Source organism: Homalodisca vitripennis, chromosome 1 (genome assembly GCF_021130785.1).
Source record: "Homalodisca vitripennis isolate AUS2020 chromosome 1, UT_GWSS_2.1, whole genome shotgun sequence".
NCBI lineage: Eukaryota > Metazoa > Arthropoda > Insecta > Hemiptera > Cicadellidae > Homalodisca > Homalodisca vitripennis.
The window spans coordinates 146,835,488-146,854,486 of NC_060207.1; the positions used below are offsets into that span (position 1 = coordinate 146,835,488).

Here is an 18,999-nt window from a genome sequence, read left to right on the forward strand (position 1 = left end):
TTTGTTGTGGCTGACATGTATTGTAGAGAAGAACCTCATAGAGGTGGGGCTGTTCCATATTTATTAAGGAAAGCATCGATTTTGAAATACTAAATGTTAATTATTTTTGTGTTTTAAGTATTTTTGAAGTAGTTGCTATTGTTTTAAAAAAGTTACCACATAGTTTTAGTTAGTATATATTGTACTCCTCAGTCTGATAATAACTTATTCTTGACAAAATTAGACAATTTTTTAAGTTTTCTTACCAGAAGGTTTATGCCTGAATATGACTTAGTTATCACAGGTGACTTCAATGTAAATATTTCAGATAACTCACAAGAGTCTCAAAATTTTTCTTAACCTTCTGACATCTTATAATTTATTTTGTTTAAACAAAAATCCTACTAGAGGATTGGCTTGTATTGACAACATCATAACTAATAATGTACATAATGTAAGTGAATGCAAAGTTTTCAAACCACATATATCAGATCATGATGGCCTTTATTGTCAGATACTTAGGGAGAATATAGAAAGCAAAACAGAAAGATGCATCACCTTGTAGTTTTAGAGTGCTATCTGTAAAGACTATCAATTCTCTTAAATACATATTAAGTGAGACTCACTGGAGCTATTTGCTCTGTGAGCGGAATGTAGAATTGCTATTTACAAATGTGTTAGGTTATCTTAGAAATACCTTTGAGCAATGCTGTCCTATAAAAAACTAATAAATTCAAACATAATAAAACAAAGCAAACAAATAAGTGGTACAACAATGAGTTGAAAAAAATTAAAGAAAGAGTAATTGTATGCTATAACTTATATGTCCAATGTAATAATGATAAGTTGGACAGAAAAAAACAATTAAAAGAACTGTATCAGAAGGAAAAAAACATTACAGATATAAAATTAATGAGGCTAAAACGTTACACAATAATGAATTTATTGCAAATTCTAAAAACAAGTGCAAAGCAGCATGGAAGGTAGTTAGAGAAGAATCTGGTGGAAACAGTAGAAATCTTGAGTGTCCAATTAAGTCTAATGATTTTAATGACTGCTTCATTAATGCACCAACAGAAATGAACATTAACAAACCTATTGATGTCATGGGAGCAACCTTACTTGTAAATCAATACTTACATAATAATAATTTAATAATGCAAAATAAAACATTTTTCTGGCATGCAATAACTGAACAACAGGTAAAAAAGATTGTCAGTAATTTTAGCACATCTAATAGTGAAGACATATATGGGTTATCAAATAGAATAATCAAAGAAATCATTGATTTTATAATTAAGCCATTGGTTTTCTTATTCAATAGAGCCTTAACTGAAGGTGTGTTCCCAGATGTGTTAAAATTTACAAAGGTAATACCAATCTATAAGAAAGGAAAAAAGTCTGATCCATCAAGTTTCAGACCAATATCATTAATCCCCGTAATAAGTAAAGTTTTTGAGACATGTATCAAAGATCAATTATATAATTTTTTTGTTAATAATAATTTGCTTTGTGTTGAACAGTTTGGTTTTATACCAGGTTTGAATACAATTAAGGCCGTTGAAATGTGTTATTAATTATGTTTTGAACGGTTTTGAAGATAAAATATTGACATGTGCTACTCTGATTGACCTGACCAAAGCTTTTGATTGTGTCTCTCATGAAATATTATTGGATAAATTGCAATGTTATGGTTTGGGGGGTGTGGAACTTGGCTTAATGACATCCTACTTGTGTAACAGGAAACAAATGGTATATCAAAATAATGATGGATCTAATTTTCAATTAATTAAATCTGGTGTTCCCCAGGGATCTGTCTTGGGACCATTCCTATTTTTAATAGCAATAAATGATTTCCCAGGTAATATACCATGCAAATCGGTATTATATGCAGACGATACTACTTTAGTTTGGAGTGGAAAAGACATGAGAAAATTGCAAATAGATCAGAATGTATCAATGAATATTGCAGAGAGCTGGTTTAAAACAAATCATTTAAATATAAATAAAAAAAAGACAGAATCAATTATTTTTTCACTAACTAAATTAACTGAAGCAGAGTCTATTAAACTACTTGGCCTATACTTAGACAGCAGTTTGAAATGGGATGTACATATAAAATACCTTTGCAAAAAGCTATCTAAAATCATTTATTTACTAAGAAAACTTAAACTGTGTGTCAGTAGTGATATGTTGATCAATGCGTATTATGCCTTTTTTCACTCTCAGATTGTATATGGTGTTACTTTATGGGGAAATAGTACTTATATGGAACAAGTTTTTAGATGGCAAAAATATGCTTTACGGACCATAAAAGGACTGGACAATCGTGAATCTTGTTTTCCCATTTTCAAAGAATTAAAAATAATGACACTCCCATGTTTATATATATTTCTGTCTAATAAACGTAAAAGAAAATTTGCATAAATATAAAATTAGATCTGATATACATAACTATAACACAAGAAATAACTATGCCCTAGATTTACTACCTGCTAGACTTACAAAAACAAATAACATATTTTGCATGAAAAATCGATTATTTAACAAGTTGCCTCAATCCGCTCACACTGTCTCTGTTAATAAATTCAAATATTGCTTGAAAAAGTGGTTAAAGGAACAAGTTTTCTACAAGGTTGATGACTATCTAGCTACTGATTATGGTAAATTTAAGGACATCTTTTCCTCATTTTTAATCAAAGCTAAATTCAGATTAGATAGTTAAATGTATGTATTTTAATGGATTTTGATGTAATGTATATAGGCTATTCACTGTTCATTGTTTTAAATTTTATTAGTTTATGTTTTTTGTGTTTTTAACTGTTGTCTAATTATTTATTCATAAATGTATGTCTTTTAGTCTATTAATAATTTACGTTTTTTATTGTTGAAGCCATTACAGTGTAGTTTATATAGTGTTATAACTATTTATAATGTTTTATATTTGTTTTAGTTTTCACTTAAATATAGTAGTTATATAGTATGTCTTTTAATCTATTGATTATCTGTGTTTTTAATGTTAAAACTATTACAGTGTACTGTATATAGTGTTGTAGCTATTTATTATGTTATTCTACATTTATTTTTCTATATTTATTTAAACTTTCATTTAAATATAGTAGTTACCAACAACTCAACAAGCAATAAAAAAGTAAAATTATGTTGTATTGATATTGACGAAATCTATTGCATCACTGTATGATTAATGATGAATAAAATCTTGAATCTTGAACTTTTACTATAGATACCTCAATTTGACACCCATCTTGCATTCCCTTTCCCACACACTATACTTAGGATTGTAATCACATAAGCATAGTTTTGAGTCTATGGTTGTTTGTATCACTATTGTTGGGCCCAGTGCAAACTTTTATTGTAGATCCCTCAATTTGGCACCCTTTCTTGCATTCCCCTTCCCACACACTATACTTAGGATTGTTATCACACAAACATAGTTTTGAGTCTATGGTTGTTTGTATCACTATTGTTGGGCCCAGTGCAAACTTTTATTGTAGATCCCTCAATTTGGCACCCATCTTGCATTCCCCTTCCCACACACTCTACTTAGGATTGTAATCACATGAACATAGTTTTGAGTCTATGGTTGTTTGTATCACTATTGTTTGGCCCAGTGCAAACTTTTACTGTATATCCCTCAATTTGGCACCCATCTTGCATCCCCCTTCCCACACACTATACTTAGAATTGTAATCACATAAACATAGTAAGACATAGATAACAAGGGAAAATATGTTATAATATTAATAATACGTAACTAATAAAACTAATTAGGCTACTAATAAATTAAACAAACTTACCGTTGAGGAATTTTATCAGTTTAATATTCTTTTGTAACTTTATAATTTATGTGATTTTCAATTGTAAATAAATAACAGTAATTATTGACAAGTATAAAGTATGATTTTTCAATTGTTTTGATTGATTGTCAAATTTAAATTTTCTATAAACTGTGATATATTTTAATAAATACTGTACACTATATACGATCTTTCCTGAGAACTCTTCTAGATGGTTTTAAATCACTTTATACAAAAGTTTGTTTCTCATTGCAACAAATTCACAACAACTGAATACTATGCAAGCTATGATTAATATATAAATTAACAACACAACCATATTAAGCTACTTTCTTTATTAATACTTCTAAATTAAGAAAAAAACTCTATTAATATTTTATAATTTATCTAACAAACTTAAATACTTTTTATTGCACAAGGCCCCCCCTCTACCCTAAGCAAGTTAAACATTGTAACTTTCCAACAATTTACGCAAATATGTAGTAAATTGTAAATTAAAAACAATAATAAAGTTAAAATACATACGTTTGGCATTAGTAAATTTGTCAGCCTCTTGTTGTAGGTAGTAGGTGGGGAATGGGCAGAGCTCCTCCACACGAATGATAGCAACATCTTGCAAACCCAGCTCTTCTCTCTGTCTTCTCAGAGCGTAGTAATGTTTCCCACACACAAACAGCACTTTGTTTACTTTATCAGGGGCTCTGATACTAGCATCACCTTACAACAGAACATAAGATGTGTTACATACAAATTTCCATACCAATTTATGGCTGGGCTTTCAGGAGAGTTGATGAAGTCAAGGACCTGGGTGTAATACTATCCTAGAATCTCAGCTGGGAGCATGTCATATTAGACATGTAAGAGCAAAGGCAAACAGGCATCTAGGTGTTACCTTCCGAGCATCAAGTCTTCTTCGGCAGCCTGCTACATTTGGGAGCTCTATACACTGAGAATGTCTGACCTGTTTTAGAATTTTCCTCCGTGGTTTGGTCTCCTCATCATAGTTACCTCACTGAGCTTATTGAAGGGATCCAGACATGGTTTCTTCGAATAGTGGGCCTGCGCCTGAACTACTTGATGTGCTGGTTAATGACATTGCTTTGCAGCTCAGACAGGATGAAGCTACAATAAGACATCCCAGACATTATCTTTTTGTGCAAGATTGTTAATGGGATGATTGACTGCCCTGAGCTCTTGAGATGATAAAACTTCTATACACCATCGAGAACTAGACACACTGAGCTCTTTGCTAGGCATCACCACGGAACAGCTTACAAGATTAACAGTACAGTGATTCGCATGTAGCGGTAAGGCAACTTACTTCACCCTTCTATCGACTTCTTCCACACTGCTGTTCCAACTGTAATAGACAATAGACAATAGACTTTATTTACATAATCTTGGAAATTAGCATTAGCGTCAAGTTACAAATCATTAAAAAATGTTACAGATTTTTCTGAAAGTTATCAGTTTTGAGATCGACCTGTTTTATTCAGATATTCTTCTAGTGAGTAGAAAGGATTCTTCAGTAGCCAGTTTGTTAATTGTTTCTTTAGCTTCTGGGGTGGCACATTCTTCAGGTTCTCTGGTAGAAGATTAAAAAGTTTTGCACCAATGTATGATGGTTTCTTGCTGTATAGAGTACGGTGGTGAGGAGGTAGGGCAAAGTTTGCGGCATGCCTGGTGTAGTGATGGTGGATATCTCTGTGTCTTTGTTGTTCTGTAGAGACTGTGTGCAGGATGACCTCTTGTATGTATAGTGACACCACTGTGAGAATGTTTTGCTCGACAAATGCCGCTCGGCAGCTCTCTCTTTGCTCGAGCCCTGTCAGAGATCTTATAGCTTTCTTTTGTTGAATGAGGACTCTATCCAGGTTTGTTGCAGACGTTCCTCCCCAGGTTGCTATGCCGAACCTTAAATGGGTTTCAAGGAAGGCATAGTAGGCGGTCTTTGCTGCCTCTGGCGTGCTTATTTGACGGAGTCTACGGATCAGAAAAGCTCCTGAGCTGATCTTCCTACATAGTAGATCTATGTGTGTCTTCCATGAGAGGTCGGAGTCGATTGTGATTGTGTGGTAAGAAAATATCTGTTAGCTGCCGAGGAGAGTGTACCCTGATCCTTGCAAATGTCATGATTTTCTGTTAGTAGTTGAGGTTTTGTTGTTATTATGTCTTGTTATATCTTCAATCACTATTGATTTATCTACTTATTATTGTTATCTATTGATTATACTGGGCGTCCCACAAAGAGGGGGTTTAAACATTTGATTTTATATTACTTGCCCATTTATGCACCGAACATTTTCAAACTGTATACAATTCATTAAATAGGTTTTAAAAATATTCTGTGAAAATTTCACCTCTCTAGCAATTGTTGAAACAAAATGGTGGCATTTTGAAAACTACTTTAAAAACAGTAATTTTGATTTTGTAAAATTATTTATTGTCATATTTTAGAGAAATAAAGCATTTCAATCAGAAAATTAGAACATAGGCTATTAAAAACCTACAAATAGGGTCCACAATTATACAAACAGTAATCCATCCACAGCGACACACTGATAACAGCGCTTAACAAATGAATCGTAAGCTCTTACAAAGAAATTCTGCGGTATCCGGAGAGTTCCTCTTCAATTGTTTATTTTAATTCCTCATCATTATTGAAGCTACGAGTACAAACTTGTCACTTTAAGTAACCCCATAGAAAGAAATCACACACAGGTAAATCTGGGGATCAGAGTGGCCAATCTAAAAAATCACAGTAATCGCTTGACAGGATTTGCGAAATGAGGAGGAGCACCATCTTGTTGGAAGATTGCATGATCCATTTCTGGAACCGTAAAATGAGGCAAGACTTGTACATTTAAAACTTGTTCATATCTATTCCCAGGCATACTGTCTGACATGTCTTAAGATAGCACCTATTGCAACTGACAGCTGCCCAAACAGTAATTCCTTTTGATTTGAATAGAGTCTGTTCAAGAATACGTGGATTACCGGTGTTGTAATAATTACAATTACGCCCATTTACAGCACCATTGAAGAAAGTCCACGGTAAAAAGTGGACTCGTCTGAAAAAAAACAATTGAGTATACCAATTAGGATCTAGCTCATGAAAACTCATGATAAGAGAACAAAATTCCACTCTCCTGTCCGGATCATCTTCAAGAAGTATATGGACTAGGTTACTTTTGTAAAATTTAATTTTGTTTTTTGTTAATTATTCTCCATACTGAAGACTTTGGAACACTTGTTTCAAGTTCCTTAGTGATTTCGGTTTACTTGGAGAGCAGAGCATTGATACGCATACTAGTACTTCTTTTTCCTTATATGATCCTCTAGAGAACTTTCTACGACACTTCCAGTTTCTATTTAATGAATTGTGTAGAGTTTGAAAATGTTTGGTGCATAAATGGGCAAGTAATATAAAATGAAACGTTTAAACCTCTTCGTGGGATACCTGGTACGTTATCTGATTAATATTTTATTAGTATTATCAATCATATAGTTGGTTGTATCCTTATCATTTATTTTTCTTAGTTGTTACTTTTGACATTCTTTCTTGTTATTCGACAATTTATTTTACTCTTGGTTATTGTATAACATTTAATTTTGTATGTTACTAAAAATTGTATATATTACTTTTTTGGCTTGGCCAGCCATACACTGCTGTTATTTGAAATTGTAAAATTATGTTATTATGATTTTTGGCTTTAAATATCTTGTTGTTAGAGCATGTTGAAATTTGTTTCCAATTCTAGTGTAGTTATTTTCATGTTGTAAATTGTTTGTAAAAAAGGTTTTCCATCAAGTAAATAAATATATATAAAAAGGGCAATAAAAAATATCGTGGTAGTTATCACCCTATTTCATTAGTACTCACACTTAGTAAAATTTTTTTAAGTTGACTGAAAGAACAAATGTATGGTTTCTTTTCTCCAAATAATCTTTTCTGTGCAGAGCAATATGCATTTCTTAAACAACCAAACACAATAAAATCAATATAAAACATTGTTGAAACAATTTTACAGAGTTTTGAAAACAAATTATTACTGTCTGAAACATTGATAGATTTAAGAAAGGCATTCAACTGCATAAATCATGAATTATTGTTTAAAAAAAGCTCTGCAGTTATAATATGTGAAATCAAGAACTTAAATTGCTGTCATCTTATTTGTCTGATAGGAAACAAATAGTTGTTAAAGGAGAAAACAGGTCAAATTTAAAACATACTTATAGGAATTCTGCAGATTTCTGACTTTGGGCCTTTTTTTATTATTGTTGCAATCAATGAATTTTCTTTGTCCCTTATAGATCAGTATTGTATGCAGATGATATAACTATTTTAAATTCCGACAAATACATAACAAATCTAAAAGTGGTAGAAGAATATTTTATGAGTCTAGCTCTAGAATGATTTAATGCAAATAATTTGGCTGTTCACAGTAAGACTGAATTAGTATTATCAATCATATAGTTGGTTGTATCCTTATCATTTATTTTTCTTAGTTGTTACTTTTGACATTCTTTCTTGTTATTCGACAATTTATTTTACTTCGTTAGTTTTACCTTTATTTTACTTCGAATAAGTTTTACCATAACTTATTCTCTTCGAAAATCTATAGACAACAGTAATGAGTTTGTTAAGTTACTACGAATAAAAGTAGACAAAAAATTAAGCTGGGACTAACACATTAGTTACCTATGCCCAAAATTATCAGAGTTGTTTATCTCTTAAATAAATTAGAAAATTGAGTCAGTCAAGAAATGTTGATAACAGCATATTACACATTTTTCCACTCTCATTTACGGTATGGTATTACTTTTTGGACAAATAGTGTAAGCACAAAAAAGTCTATTTAGTAGAAAAAAACTTACTTACCAATATTTTTAAAATTTTAAATTATGACTTTGCCTAGTTTATATATTTATTATCTATTATTCCAAGTTATAGAAAATTAGACCGCTTTATAAATAGACAAAACATACACTTACACTATACAAGAAAGAACTATTTGGGAGATCTACCATCAATTAGATAAAATAAAACTAAAAATAAAACATGTTTCTTTTTTTTATAAAACTTTTCAATAAGTTATTATAAAAAGCATGTGATGTTACATTAAGAATTTTTTTTTAAATCCACTTGTTTTACTCCATAAATGACTCTACATGGCCTATGGTATTAGTGCTTAAAGTTTTAATTCTGTTTTAATTTAGTTTTTAGATAATTTTATAATTTGATATACACATTTTATTGTGTATAAAATTTTCCTACTATAGTTTACTTGGATATTATTAAACTTTTCTCTTCTTCCATTGAAGGAATGGCTTGTATTATATTATAAATATAATATTATAGTATAAAACTTGTTCTGACTTTGTCTATTGCATGATTGTTAATTGTGCTTAACGACAATAAAAATATCTTTTATCTTAATTTTTGAGCATTTTACATACCAATGACAGGCTGAAATCTACTTCCAGGTGCAAAAAGACTAAGAGCAGAAGTCGCTTCTGGATCTCGAATCAGAATTTTTGGTGACACAAGAATCAATGGTTTTCGGTAGTTACGCACCATCTAATCAACAGATCAGCAACAATAAATCAGTGTGGACTTTGTCTTATGATTGTTAATTACTTATTTATATTTGTTACTTTACTATATAGCCAAAGTGAGGAGAGTTTATTGTAAACTTTAAAAATAATATGTCCTATGAATCCTAGTGTTTTCCTCTACACTTACTTCTTTTTCTGGGAGAAAATGTTCTCTGAATTTTTTATCCAGATAGGAAGCAACATTTTTCACCTTAACAGATTGAGTTAATGTTCCAGGGACGGGGTCAGAAGGAGATGGGCATATGTACAAATTCCAAAATATTTGAATGAATTTTTCCTTACTGAACACATCTTTAAAAACCGCTTGTCTATCCAATCTGTGGAAAAGTAGTTGACCATTTCTGGTTTGCTATTCTTACCCATATATATAATTACTCCAAGGAAAATTTTCAACTCTGAAATTGTAAGTTCTATGCCCATGACCACCACATCAATTTCTTTTGTAAAGGCGTCTTTTTCTGAATTTTTCCAACAGCACATCTGTTGATTTCTTTTACGATTTCTACCAATAGACTATCAGTAAATAAAAGCTGGAAAATTTAAAAGGGGTTAAGGGTTTGTCATTGCTTGTAAGTTTACAACCATTAACCTGTGTCCATATAAATTTGCAAGTTTCCATCACCTTCAGACCATTCTTTCCATTCTCCAGCCACGTCTAGGCCTGCTATATTTCCATTGTCTGTCTTGTCTAGGCCTGCTATATTAAAATTGTCTGTCTCATCTACTTTATTCAGTATGTTCAATAAATTGTGACTCTTCTTCAAATATTTCTTCAATAGTTACATAGTTTTCAAAATCACTATTCGAGTGCTGAGGACAACTCAAGTGGAAATTAATATTACTTGATACGCAGATGGCTGTGGCCCATCAGACTAACAACACAATCGTAAAGGACATATTATGAATACTGTATCTGATCGCAAAAGGTTAAATTGAATTGGTGTTTAATTGGCTGAAAGTTAGCAAATTCTAACATTAAGAGGCTCGAAAATTAATCTTTATCTGTCTCCTGCAGGATCCTTGAGAGCAAAATGTCCTATAGATTAGAAATTTTATTTGAGGCTTCTTTTGTATATATACACAAGATCAAGTTTAATTATTGTGCATATCTGTCTATGGGATCTGGCTGAGTATTAGTGAAGTTTAACTCACAAGTATGTTAAACTTTGGGCAAATTTAAAACAAAACTGGTGAAAACATACAACTCAAAGGTTTGGTCATTTAATTTAAAGTACTATTTGAAAATCATACAAATAAAATTTGCCAATATCTCATATATTTTAAAATATAATTATTTTTATTACTTTTCCTTATTACTATGTGCATTTAATTATATTAAAAAAAAATAACTAAATACAAAAGAGTACTTTATTATTTTTTTTTTATTTCAAAATTTAACTGAAATTTATAAATAATATTGGAGTTATATTGAAAGATGTATAGTGTCTACCAAAAGTCTAAAGGAAAACTATTTAACAATTCTAAAAAGAGACTGATTCAGTTGATGCAATCTATATTTTATACTACTCTAAAAGAATTATCTACAACACAACAAAGTCCGCTTTCTGTTTGCAACTAATGTGCTGACAATGGAATATCTCGCTAGGCTTATTTAAAGTCTTTGGACAGAGCTGCTGACCATCTGTTGGTCTAATGTATATAACAAATGTTACCTGTCTCCTCAGAAGATGGAAATACTGAGCTGGTGTGGTGGGGTTAACAATGTGCCAGTTGACATCTTCCCCATCCACCTCGGTCTCACTGGAGTCTGACAGCTGGAGAAAACGTTCCAGTCGACATGAGCTATGCTCTGGACCTGCGCCATCATAACCGTGTGGCAGCATCATCACCAGACCACTGCATCTCATCCACTTCGCTGTATCACATACACACATTAGCTGAGCGAAACAACAAATTAAATTACCCTGACTTGGACTAAATTACATTTATTTTTATCTTTTTATAAAACATTAGTTGTTACCTTTGACTTTGCATGCATTCCGTGACAATATAATAGGGACAATATAAGCTAATATTCTTTTATCAAAGAGCATTCTTAGCATTTCTGAGACAAGTGATAACTTAGTCAATGGAAAATATCATCTCAGGAAATACTACAAAATCATTCAATGCTTTGTTAAAAGTGTATGAAAAGTCTTAAGTAGGACATATAAATTTTGAATTAGTAATTTAAAGGTCAGTGAAGTGTAACAAGGCTCTGGAGTTTGAGAGTAATACATGCGAGCAACTCTTCATCTAGATTACACTTGTTTACGTGTCTAGATGTCTCTGATGTCGAAACGATGCAGAGTTTGTTTTTTGAACTTCTTAGTCGCCTTCCTTAATTAGTATAACAGTAACAGCAAGACAACACAGATTTAACAAACAAATGTTCTGCCCCATAAATATATAGGGATCATCAATTTGCAAGAATCTCATCTACACAGGCACTGGTATAGATTTGGTATTCAACATAAGCCATTATTGCAATACAATAAAAAATTGGTGTATCTTTGAGTTTAAACAGTCTTCAATTAAATACAGAAGATGCTATTGGCAATAAAAACATTTTTCATTCATGCATTTTATTTTATGGCAGACAATATTTAAAAATACTAACTTACACCATATCTTTCCTGGCTTTAACAAATACATTTTTAAATCTATATACTTATTAACCACAAAAACATATCTGCTACCTTGTTTTCTAACATAAGATTCCAGTTACCTTCAAACACGTTGATTTCATGAGATTTATTTGTTTGTCATATGAATTTGCCAAAATAAGAGCAATTTTAAACCTGAAACTGGCTAAGAAAAGAGAACTTTTAAGGAGAAAGGCCCCCCATATTATACGGTAAATCAGATGAACTCTTCAGCCAAACTTCCTCTTCTGTGTTAGGTTTGAGGAAGCGTTGAGTAAAAGACCTAGCTGTTACTAAATTGGAGGAGAACAGACAAATTGTAAAATTAAGAAGCATAATAATTTACCCACTTTTCTGAACTGGTATCATACTCCAATGTAAGGATTTTCTTTATTTGAAAATAGTATCTACTCATCGTCCAATCCAAGAAAACTACTATACTAAACATCAATATCTACCACTTGCAAAGAATATAAAATATTCAGCCAATTTCCTGAGTGTTACATTATGCTTCCAGTCATCATGCCTCTCCTCCTCACCCAATAACTAGACAGGCTGAGATATTCCCTGTTTGGTATAACTTTCTATTAGTTTTGAATGTAAATAAAGTCAGCAACAGGTGAAAATCCAAAACTTATTTAATTTTAAATCAATCAGTAACATTAAATTTATATTCAATTCAAAATTCTAAATATTTGCACAGCTTTAAATACACATTTTCTTATGTTAACAAAATAAACTAAGTGCCTAAAGTTAGTTTTGCAATGAAACATAAACAACAGCAACATTGATAATTTTAAAATCATAATTACATACAAAACCAGAGAAACATGTGTTACAAGTGTTACTCTATAATATTTCAAGTAAAATTTACATACACATCAAAATTGAAAAGTATGTAACACACCACAAACAATTACAAAAGCATCTACAGAGAAGACAACTATGTAACTAAGATACAGGACTATAGGCTAGGAGGTATAAAATATATGAAAATGAGAACTGTATGGCATCATAAATGTATGAAATAAACCAAAAAAATAGAAATAGTGTTTCAATTTCAGTGATCTGTTAAAACTGGAACTCACTCTCGCCCGAAGACACAAACGTATCAATATGGATCTGAGCACCATTGAAGAAGTCCCCAAACTGCGCCTCCCAGATGATGAGATGTTTGGGGCTCTCGATACTCATTCCATACTCGAACCCCAGCACCGCTTCCTCGGACAAGTGGCTGTTAGCAATCTGGACATGGGCATTACAAGGCAAGGTTCACAATAACACGAAAGAAGACAGCATCAGCAAGGAACAGATTATTAGGAAAAGACACAGATGTTAAATCACACTCTACGAAAACTTTCCAAGAATGATTAAAGCTTATTGTGAAATGAAATCCACAATATATAACTTACAATGGTTATTAAATACATCACTAAAATGGTAGAAAACATAAAAGAAATAGATTTACCTCCAGGAATGTGGCTTGGCCTTCTGCTAGGTTGTTGAGAGGAATGTGCATGTCATTGGTCTCCTGGTCAACCAGCATCACGTGTCTGTGAGAAAATGTGCCTCGCCCAACATCTTGTCCACTAATTCTGACATTGTAACCTGTATATAAGTGTCCACATTAAGTAATCAGATAAATTAACTTCTGAAGTTACAATATAGTCAATACTGTACCAAGTTTGAGGGCTTTATATTGAACATAATTCAGAAATAGCCACAATATAATTTTATCTTTTTCAGCAGATGGACTAACACTGTTGCAGTTTAACCAAGGTAGCAAAACAAAAATTAAAAACAGGAAAGACAACAAGAACAGAAACAAAGTTTCATCTTTCTTGAAAAAAAGAAGAGATCAAACATATTGTGCACAAAACACATCTAAAAACATTTATTGGCTGAGTGTTAGCAAAGCCTATCAATCGTGTGGTTGGAAAAATTTCATTTCTGTCTATCTGCACAATTTTTCAAAACCAAACTGACCTATAAACTTGGAATTTTGTATGAAGCTTCATTTTTAGATGAAGATCACTGAGTTTGATTATGGTGCATGTCACTCCATGGGATTTAGCTGAGCGTTAGTGAATATCTTTACATTGCTCTTGTAACTATGATGGCAAGGAGAAAACATCAGAATAAATTTGAAAACAAGCTCAGTATACACATGAGAGATTTTTAGCATGTGACATATTAACACATGTAGCCTAAATATACCAGCATATGCTATTTTATTTTATAAACTTAGTGTATAGGATTTTACTATTTAAACAGTGATATGACTCCTAATTTAATAAACAAAAATGTGAATGAATCAACTAGCAAGATATCACAAGATTGATTTCATCTGTACGAATATTTTTTAAATATTCCCTGAAACTTCGAAACTTCATTTCTACATAGGCAGGAATGAGTACTATGATGGTGCATGTCCAACCACGAAATTTGGCTGAGCGTCATTGAAGACTATCACTCAGTATGCTGACACAATTTCTTTTGTTTTCAGGAGGATATACAAAATTCTTTTCCGTATTACTGTCTGTCATTCATGAAATGAGCTATAGACTAGAAATTTTGCATTGAATCCCAGTAAGGCCTGTTACACGACACATGGTGTAGCATACTCCTACCTTGTATTACAGGCTTGGAAAACAATACAGGTAACATATCAGAAGGAAATTAAAGTTTTTGTCAACTAAAAAAAAACTTCAGAGCAAATTAATGTATTAATTCATTTAACTATTTTTACCATTTATAGTTGTAAAACTGATAATCCTTTTCACTCAAGAGCCAGAGGAGCAATATTACACAACAAAGATGTATGAGCACCGATGTCAGGCCGGAATGCAATTATGCAGAATTCTTTAATAATTCAGTTGTTATTGCCATAAATCCATTTTAAAACAAAACAGTTGTTCAATTAAAACTTTTTTAAATTACTACAGCATGAAAATCATACTGTCTGACTACAAAATGTTTTTTGTAAGTGTTATCATGACAGTGACTGCTGCTAAAAGCTAGACTGTAATCTTGGCCTTGGCAATGTTTTTGTGTAAACAGTAGAATATTGTACGTTTTACAAATAAACAATAATAAATAAACATATGATATTTTCAACATCTTCCTACATAATTAAGTTAAGCTGCCATTTTGAAACAAAAGGAGACATAAAAAAATTTCAAGTACAAAAACCTTTTATTTAAAAAGACTATATTTGATATAAAATTTATTATACATTTCTATTGAAGAATTTGAGTACCAGGTTTCTTTTATTCTTTGTTTGAACGTTTTCTTTTTAACTATGAAAATGCAATGAAAAGTGGCATAAACATATTTTTACTTAAATAGCAGCTCAATAATAAGGTTGGAAAAAATTTTGATACAGTTTCATTTTTGGTTGAGCTAGTATAGAACTAAATTTTAAATGCCTAATTAAAAACATTTGGCATTTAATTTTCAAAACGTTAAATGTAATTAATAGACCTTTAAACTTATGTATCACAAAACCCATGTTAACATTTTAAAATTCTATAAAAAGCAACCCTACCCCCCAAACTGGGGCATTTCATTCGATTCTGTGAGGTAGAATTAGGGGGAAACGAGAGAAAAGGTGTTTTTGTGCAACAGTTATACCTACCGCACAGGTGGTCTGCCCCCCCTCTGTACATGGAAAGGATACTTTTTAGACCAAAGTGCTGAATTATTTTAATTATTGGTATTTACATCACTAACAGCTTTTTTAAGTTAAATAGAACACTTTCAACAGTAAAGAAATTTAATTTTACATATATATATATATATATATATATATATATTTTTTTATATATATATATATTTTTATATATATATATATATTTTTATATATATAAATGAAAATAGGTAGCTATTTTATTTTTCAATCAATAAACATGAATAAGTTAAATATAGTACAAGTGATTAAATAGCCAACAAAATATTATTCTTTGTAAGAATAATGCTTTTCGAGATAGTTATTAAAACTTAGTAAATAGAAAACGTATAAATGGAAAGTGATATTATTTTTTTTCTCTTGTCAATGTCCCTTTGTATAGCTTAATATAAATGTTTAGTATCAAGTTATTTGCTTCAGCTATTTTTAAGACATAATTTAAAAAATAAAAAAAGTATTTAAACTGACAATAAATCAAACTAGATAGGATATGAGTTCGCTTAACTTGAATGCTCATTTTTATGTCTAATTTTACAATAATAGGTCTTATTTTAATATTGCAATTTCTTTTAAAAATTTAACACCTTAGAATATTTGCTCTCAATTTATAAAAAGCCAATCTTAGTTACCTTCATAAATGAGACTTCCCCATGCCATTGCTTCAGCTGTACTCCAGTCAATGTCCAGGCCTTCATTAATCCTCTTCAATCTTCCTTTAACATGGTTTTTCAGAAGCGTTGGGTGAATTATCTGGAATGTAAAATCCTTGCAGCCTAAATATGCTATCAGTATACATATTATACAAACAGGGTGCCATCATCAGAGAACAAGGTGAAACATAAAGTTTCCATTAAACATTATTATGTATTATTATACAAGGATAAACATGTAATGGAAGTGTAGAATGTTTGTTTACTCACAAAATGCTCAGGGTAGCTGACAGACTTGATGGCAATGTACCTGAGCAGGTTCGTGTCACAACCTGTATCCCAAGTTGTGATAGCTGCAGGTGCCTGGCTGAACCCCCTCCAGTGAACACCAAAATAGCTCTCCTATACAATTTATAAACAAAATGACAGATCATGTGGCTTTATCACATTAAGATCTTTTAATTTACAGTATCACTCAATGTAATACCTTATTACGCTTTTTAGTTACTCAACAAACCTCCGAGACGAGGGGAGTAAATTTGGAATCTATCAAAAACATCTTTGAGTGATATTACATTTGTTCAATGGAGATATTAACATTTTTGACCATTCAAAAGTTAGAGTTGCATGGTGGGACTTTTTGAACACCTAGTGTGTTTGTATGTGTAGGACACAACAATGGCGGTCATACATATGTAACTTATAAAATATGTAACAGATATAATGTTTAGAAAACTAATAGCAAATAAATTGCTTCTTTTGTAAATTTTTAACATTTTTTTATACAATACACTAACAAATTACACTAGTAAAAAATTATGCAACATTTTCAAAAATATCCCTACTAAATTTAGTTAAATTTATACTTATAAACGTTTAATATGAACTCTAATAGATGTTGAATATCCCAAACTAGTACATTTAATATGTTTCACATTGATTTAATTTGGAGTGCTGCATTAACAAGTTAAACATATGTACAGAAAGTGTTTGAACAAGAAAATTAAACATGAAAAAATTATTTCAAGTTTGACGTTTAAGATCTTGAAAATCCACTCTAGTTATCTCAACAGCTCAGATTGAGTGTATAAGACAGTATTTCTCAATGTTGTTGGACTCAAGGCCCCTTTTAGGTTTGTACTATTGTCCGCGGTGCCCCATACATAAGATGTGTGACATAGTGTGAGTGCAGTGATTTAGTAAGCCTACCTACAACTTATAAATTATATCAAAAAAGGATATCAAACAATAGTTTTCAAAAGATAAATATTTACCATCTAAGTATAATACACATTTCAAGAAGTAAAATTTCATAATTTTAATCACGTCTTATTTAAAAACTGCATTATTTTAAATCCAGACTTACATATGCACATGAACTACATGTTTTTTCAATGTAAGTTTTTTTTTACTTTAAATCAGATATTGATTAAAGACATGACTTTTAAGACTTTAATATAACTAGTGATAAATCAGACGAAAAAGATATTTTATTCTGTATAATTATATCACCCAATAATTAATTCAATAAGAAAGTAAGATTTTGTATTGATAAAAAAGTAAGTACTAATTAAATCAACTAGGACGCTAGTAATTAACAGTAAACACTTGTCCCAACTTTCCAGCAGAAGCAACAATCAAACAATCTTACTGTATCAATGAATGGCTCTTATCCACTGATCTACTTGGTGACCTAGACTGAACTGTGAGATTCCAATTAATAGCACTTTGATGAATCATTGCTACTGATTCTTAGTGTCACCATTGTAGTAAACATGACAAGTAACAAATGGAAATGACATCCTTCAGGTAACCATATATTGCATGTTAGCTCAAACACCCTGGCAAACTGTACAGTTGCCAAGAGACAACCAACGAGAACTACTGATAAATAAAACAAATAAGTAGTCAGATCCCGTGTCCTTTGCATATTAACTCAAATAATTTTTCTTTTTTATGAGTGTTTTTATTGTACCTAATTGCACTGATAACAATGTTAAGTATACAGTGCAGTTCCTTACCGAGATGTTCAGCAGACAATGATTCTATACGGATCATGCAATGAGTCCTAATTGCACTGGTTGCTTTTACTCGAATGGAGCTTGAAGCCCCTTTTTTGAACCACCATTGAACTGCCACTATCAGTATGCTACATATTTCAATACATTTTTGCTAGTCAATGTTATGGTTATTGGCTTGATTGGGTGTAGTGATGTGAAGCGTATCCTGTTGTCAAGGCAACACATTCTGAGAAATAGTGATGAATGTGTCTGTGAGTATCTCACCAGAACGCTCTTCGTTCAAAGGCATAGCAACCTCTTTCGTTTATGCTTAATTGTTTTAATAAAAGTAATTTATAGAGCTGTAGATGTACAAATGGTTATTAAATAATTCTATAAGACATTATATACCTATTCTAGATTGAAGGAAATAATATATTTATTTAATTTTTCACACAATGTTATTTTCTTAATCATTGTCACTCAAACTGTCATGGTGCCCCTGGCAGGGATTATGAATAATTTACCTTCATTTATTGTTCTTTCCTTCAACAGTTCAATATTCTTAAAAACTAATAAGCAGACATTTCCAATATAATT

The 18,999-nt window shown here is 31.4% G+C and overlaps 1 protein-coding gene across 3 annotated transcripts in view; it reads right to left on the reverse strand.

The window, feature by feature from the left end:
- LOC124373448 (probable 2-oxoglutarate dehydrogenase E1 component DHKTD1 homolog, mitochondrial) overlaps nucleotides 1–18,999 on the reverse strand; it is a 63,985-nt gene that overhangs the window by 5,571 nt on the left and 39,415 nt on the right. For all 3 annotated transcript variants that reach the window (XM_046831823.1, XM_046831831.1, XM_046831834.1), the window contains 7 exons: nucleotides 16,670–16,801; nucleotides 16,379–16,499; nucleotides 13,530–13,669; nucleotides 13,150–13,306; nucleotides 11,090–11,292; nucleotides 9,258–9,378; nucleotides 4,323–4,514 (listed from right to left, as the gene is read on the reverse strand). In XM_046831823.1, the coding sequence (XP_046687779.1) occupies nucleotides 4,323–4,514; nucleotides 9,258–9,378; nucleotides 11,090–11,292; nucleotides 13,150–13,306; nucleotides 13,530–13,669; nucleotides 16,379–16,499; nucleotides 16,670–16,801 (1,066 nt within the window). The remainder of the gene's footprint in view (nucleotides 1–4,322; nucleotides 4,515–9,257; nucleotides 9,379–11,089; nucleotides 11,293–13,149; nucleotides 13,307–13,529; nucleotides 13,670–16,378; nucleotides 16,500–16,669; nucleotides 16,802–18,999) is intronic.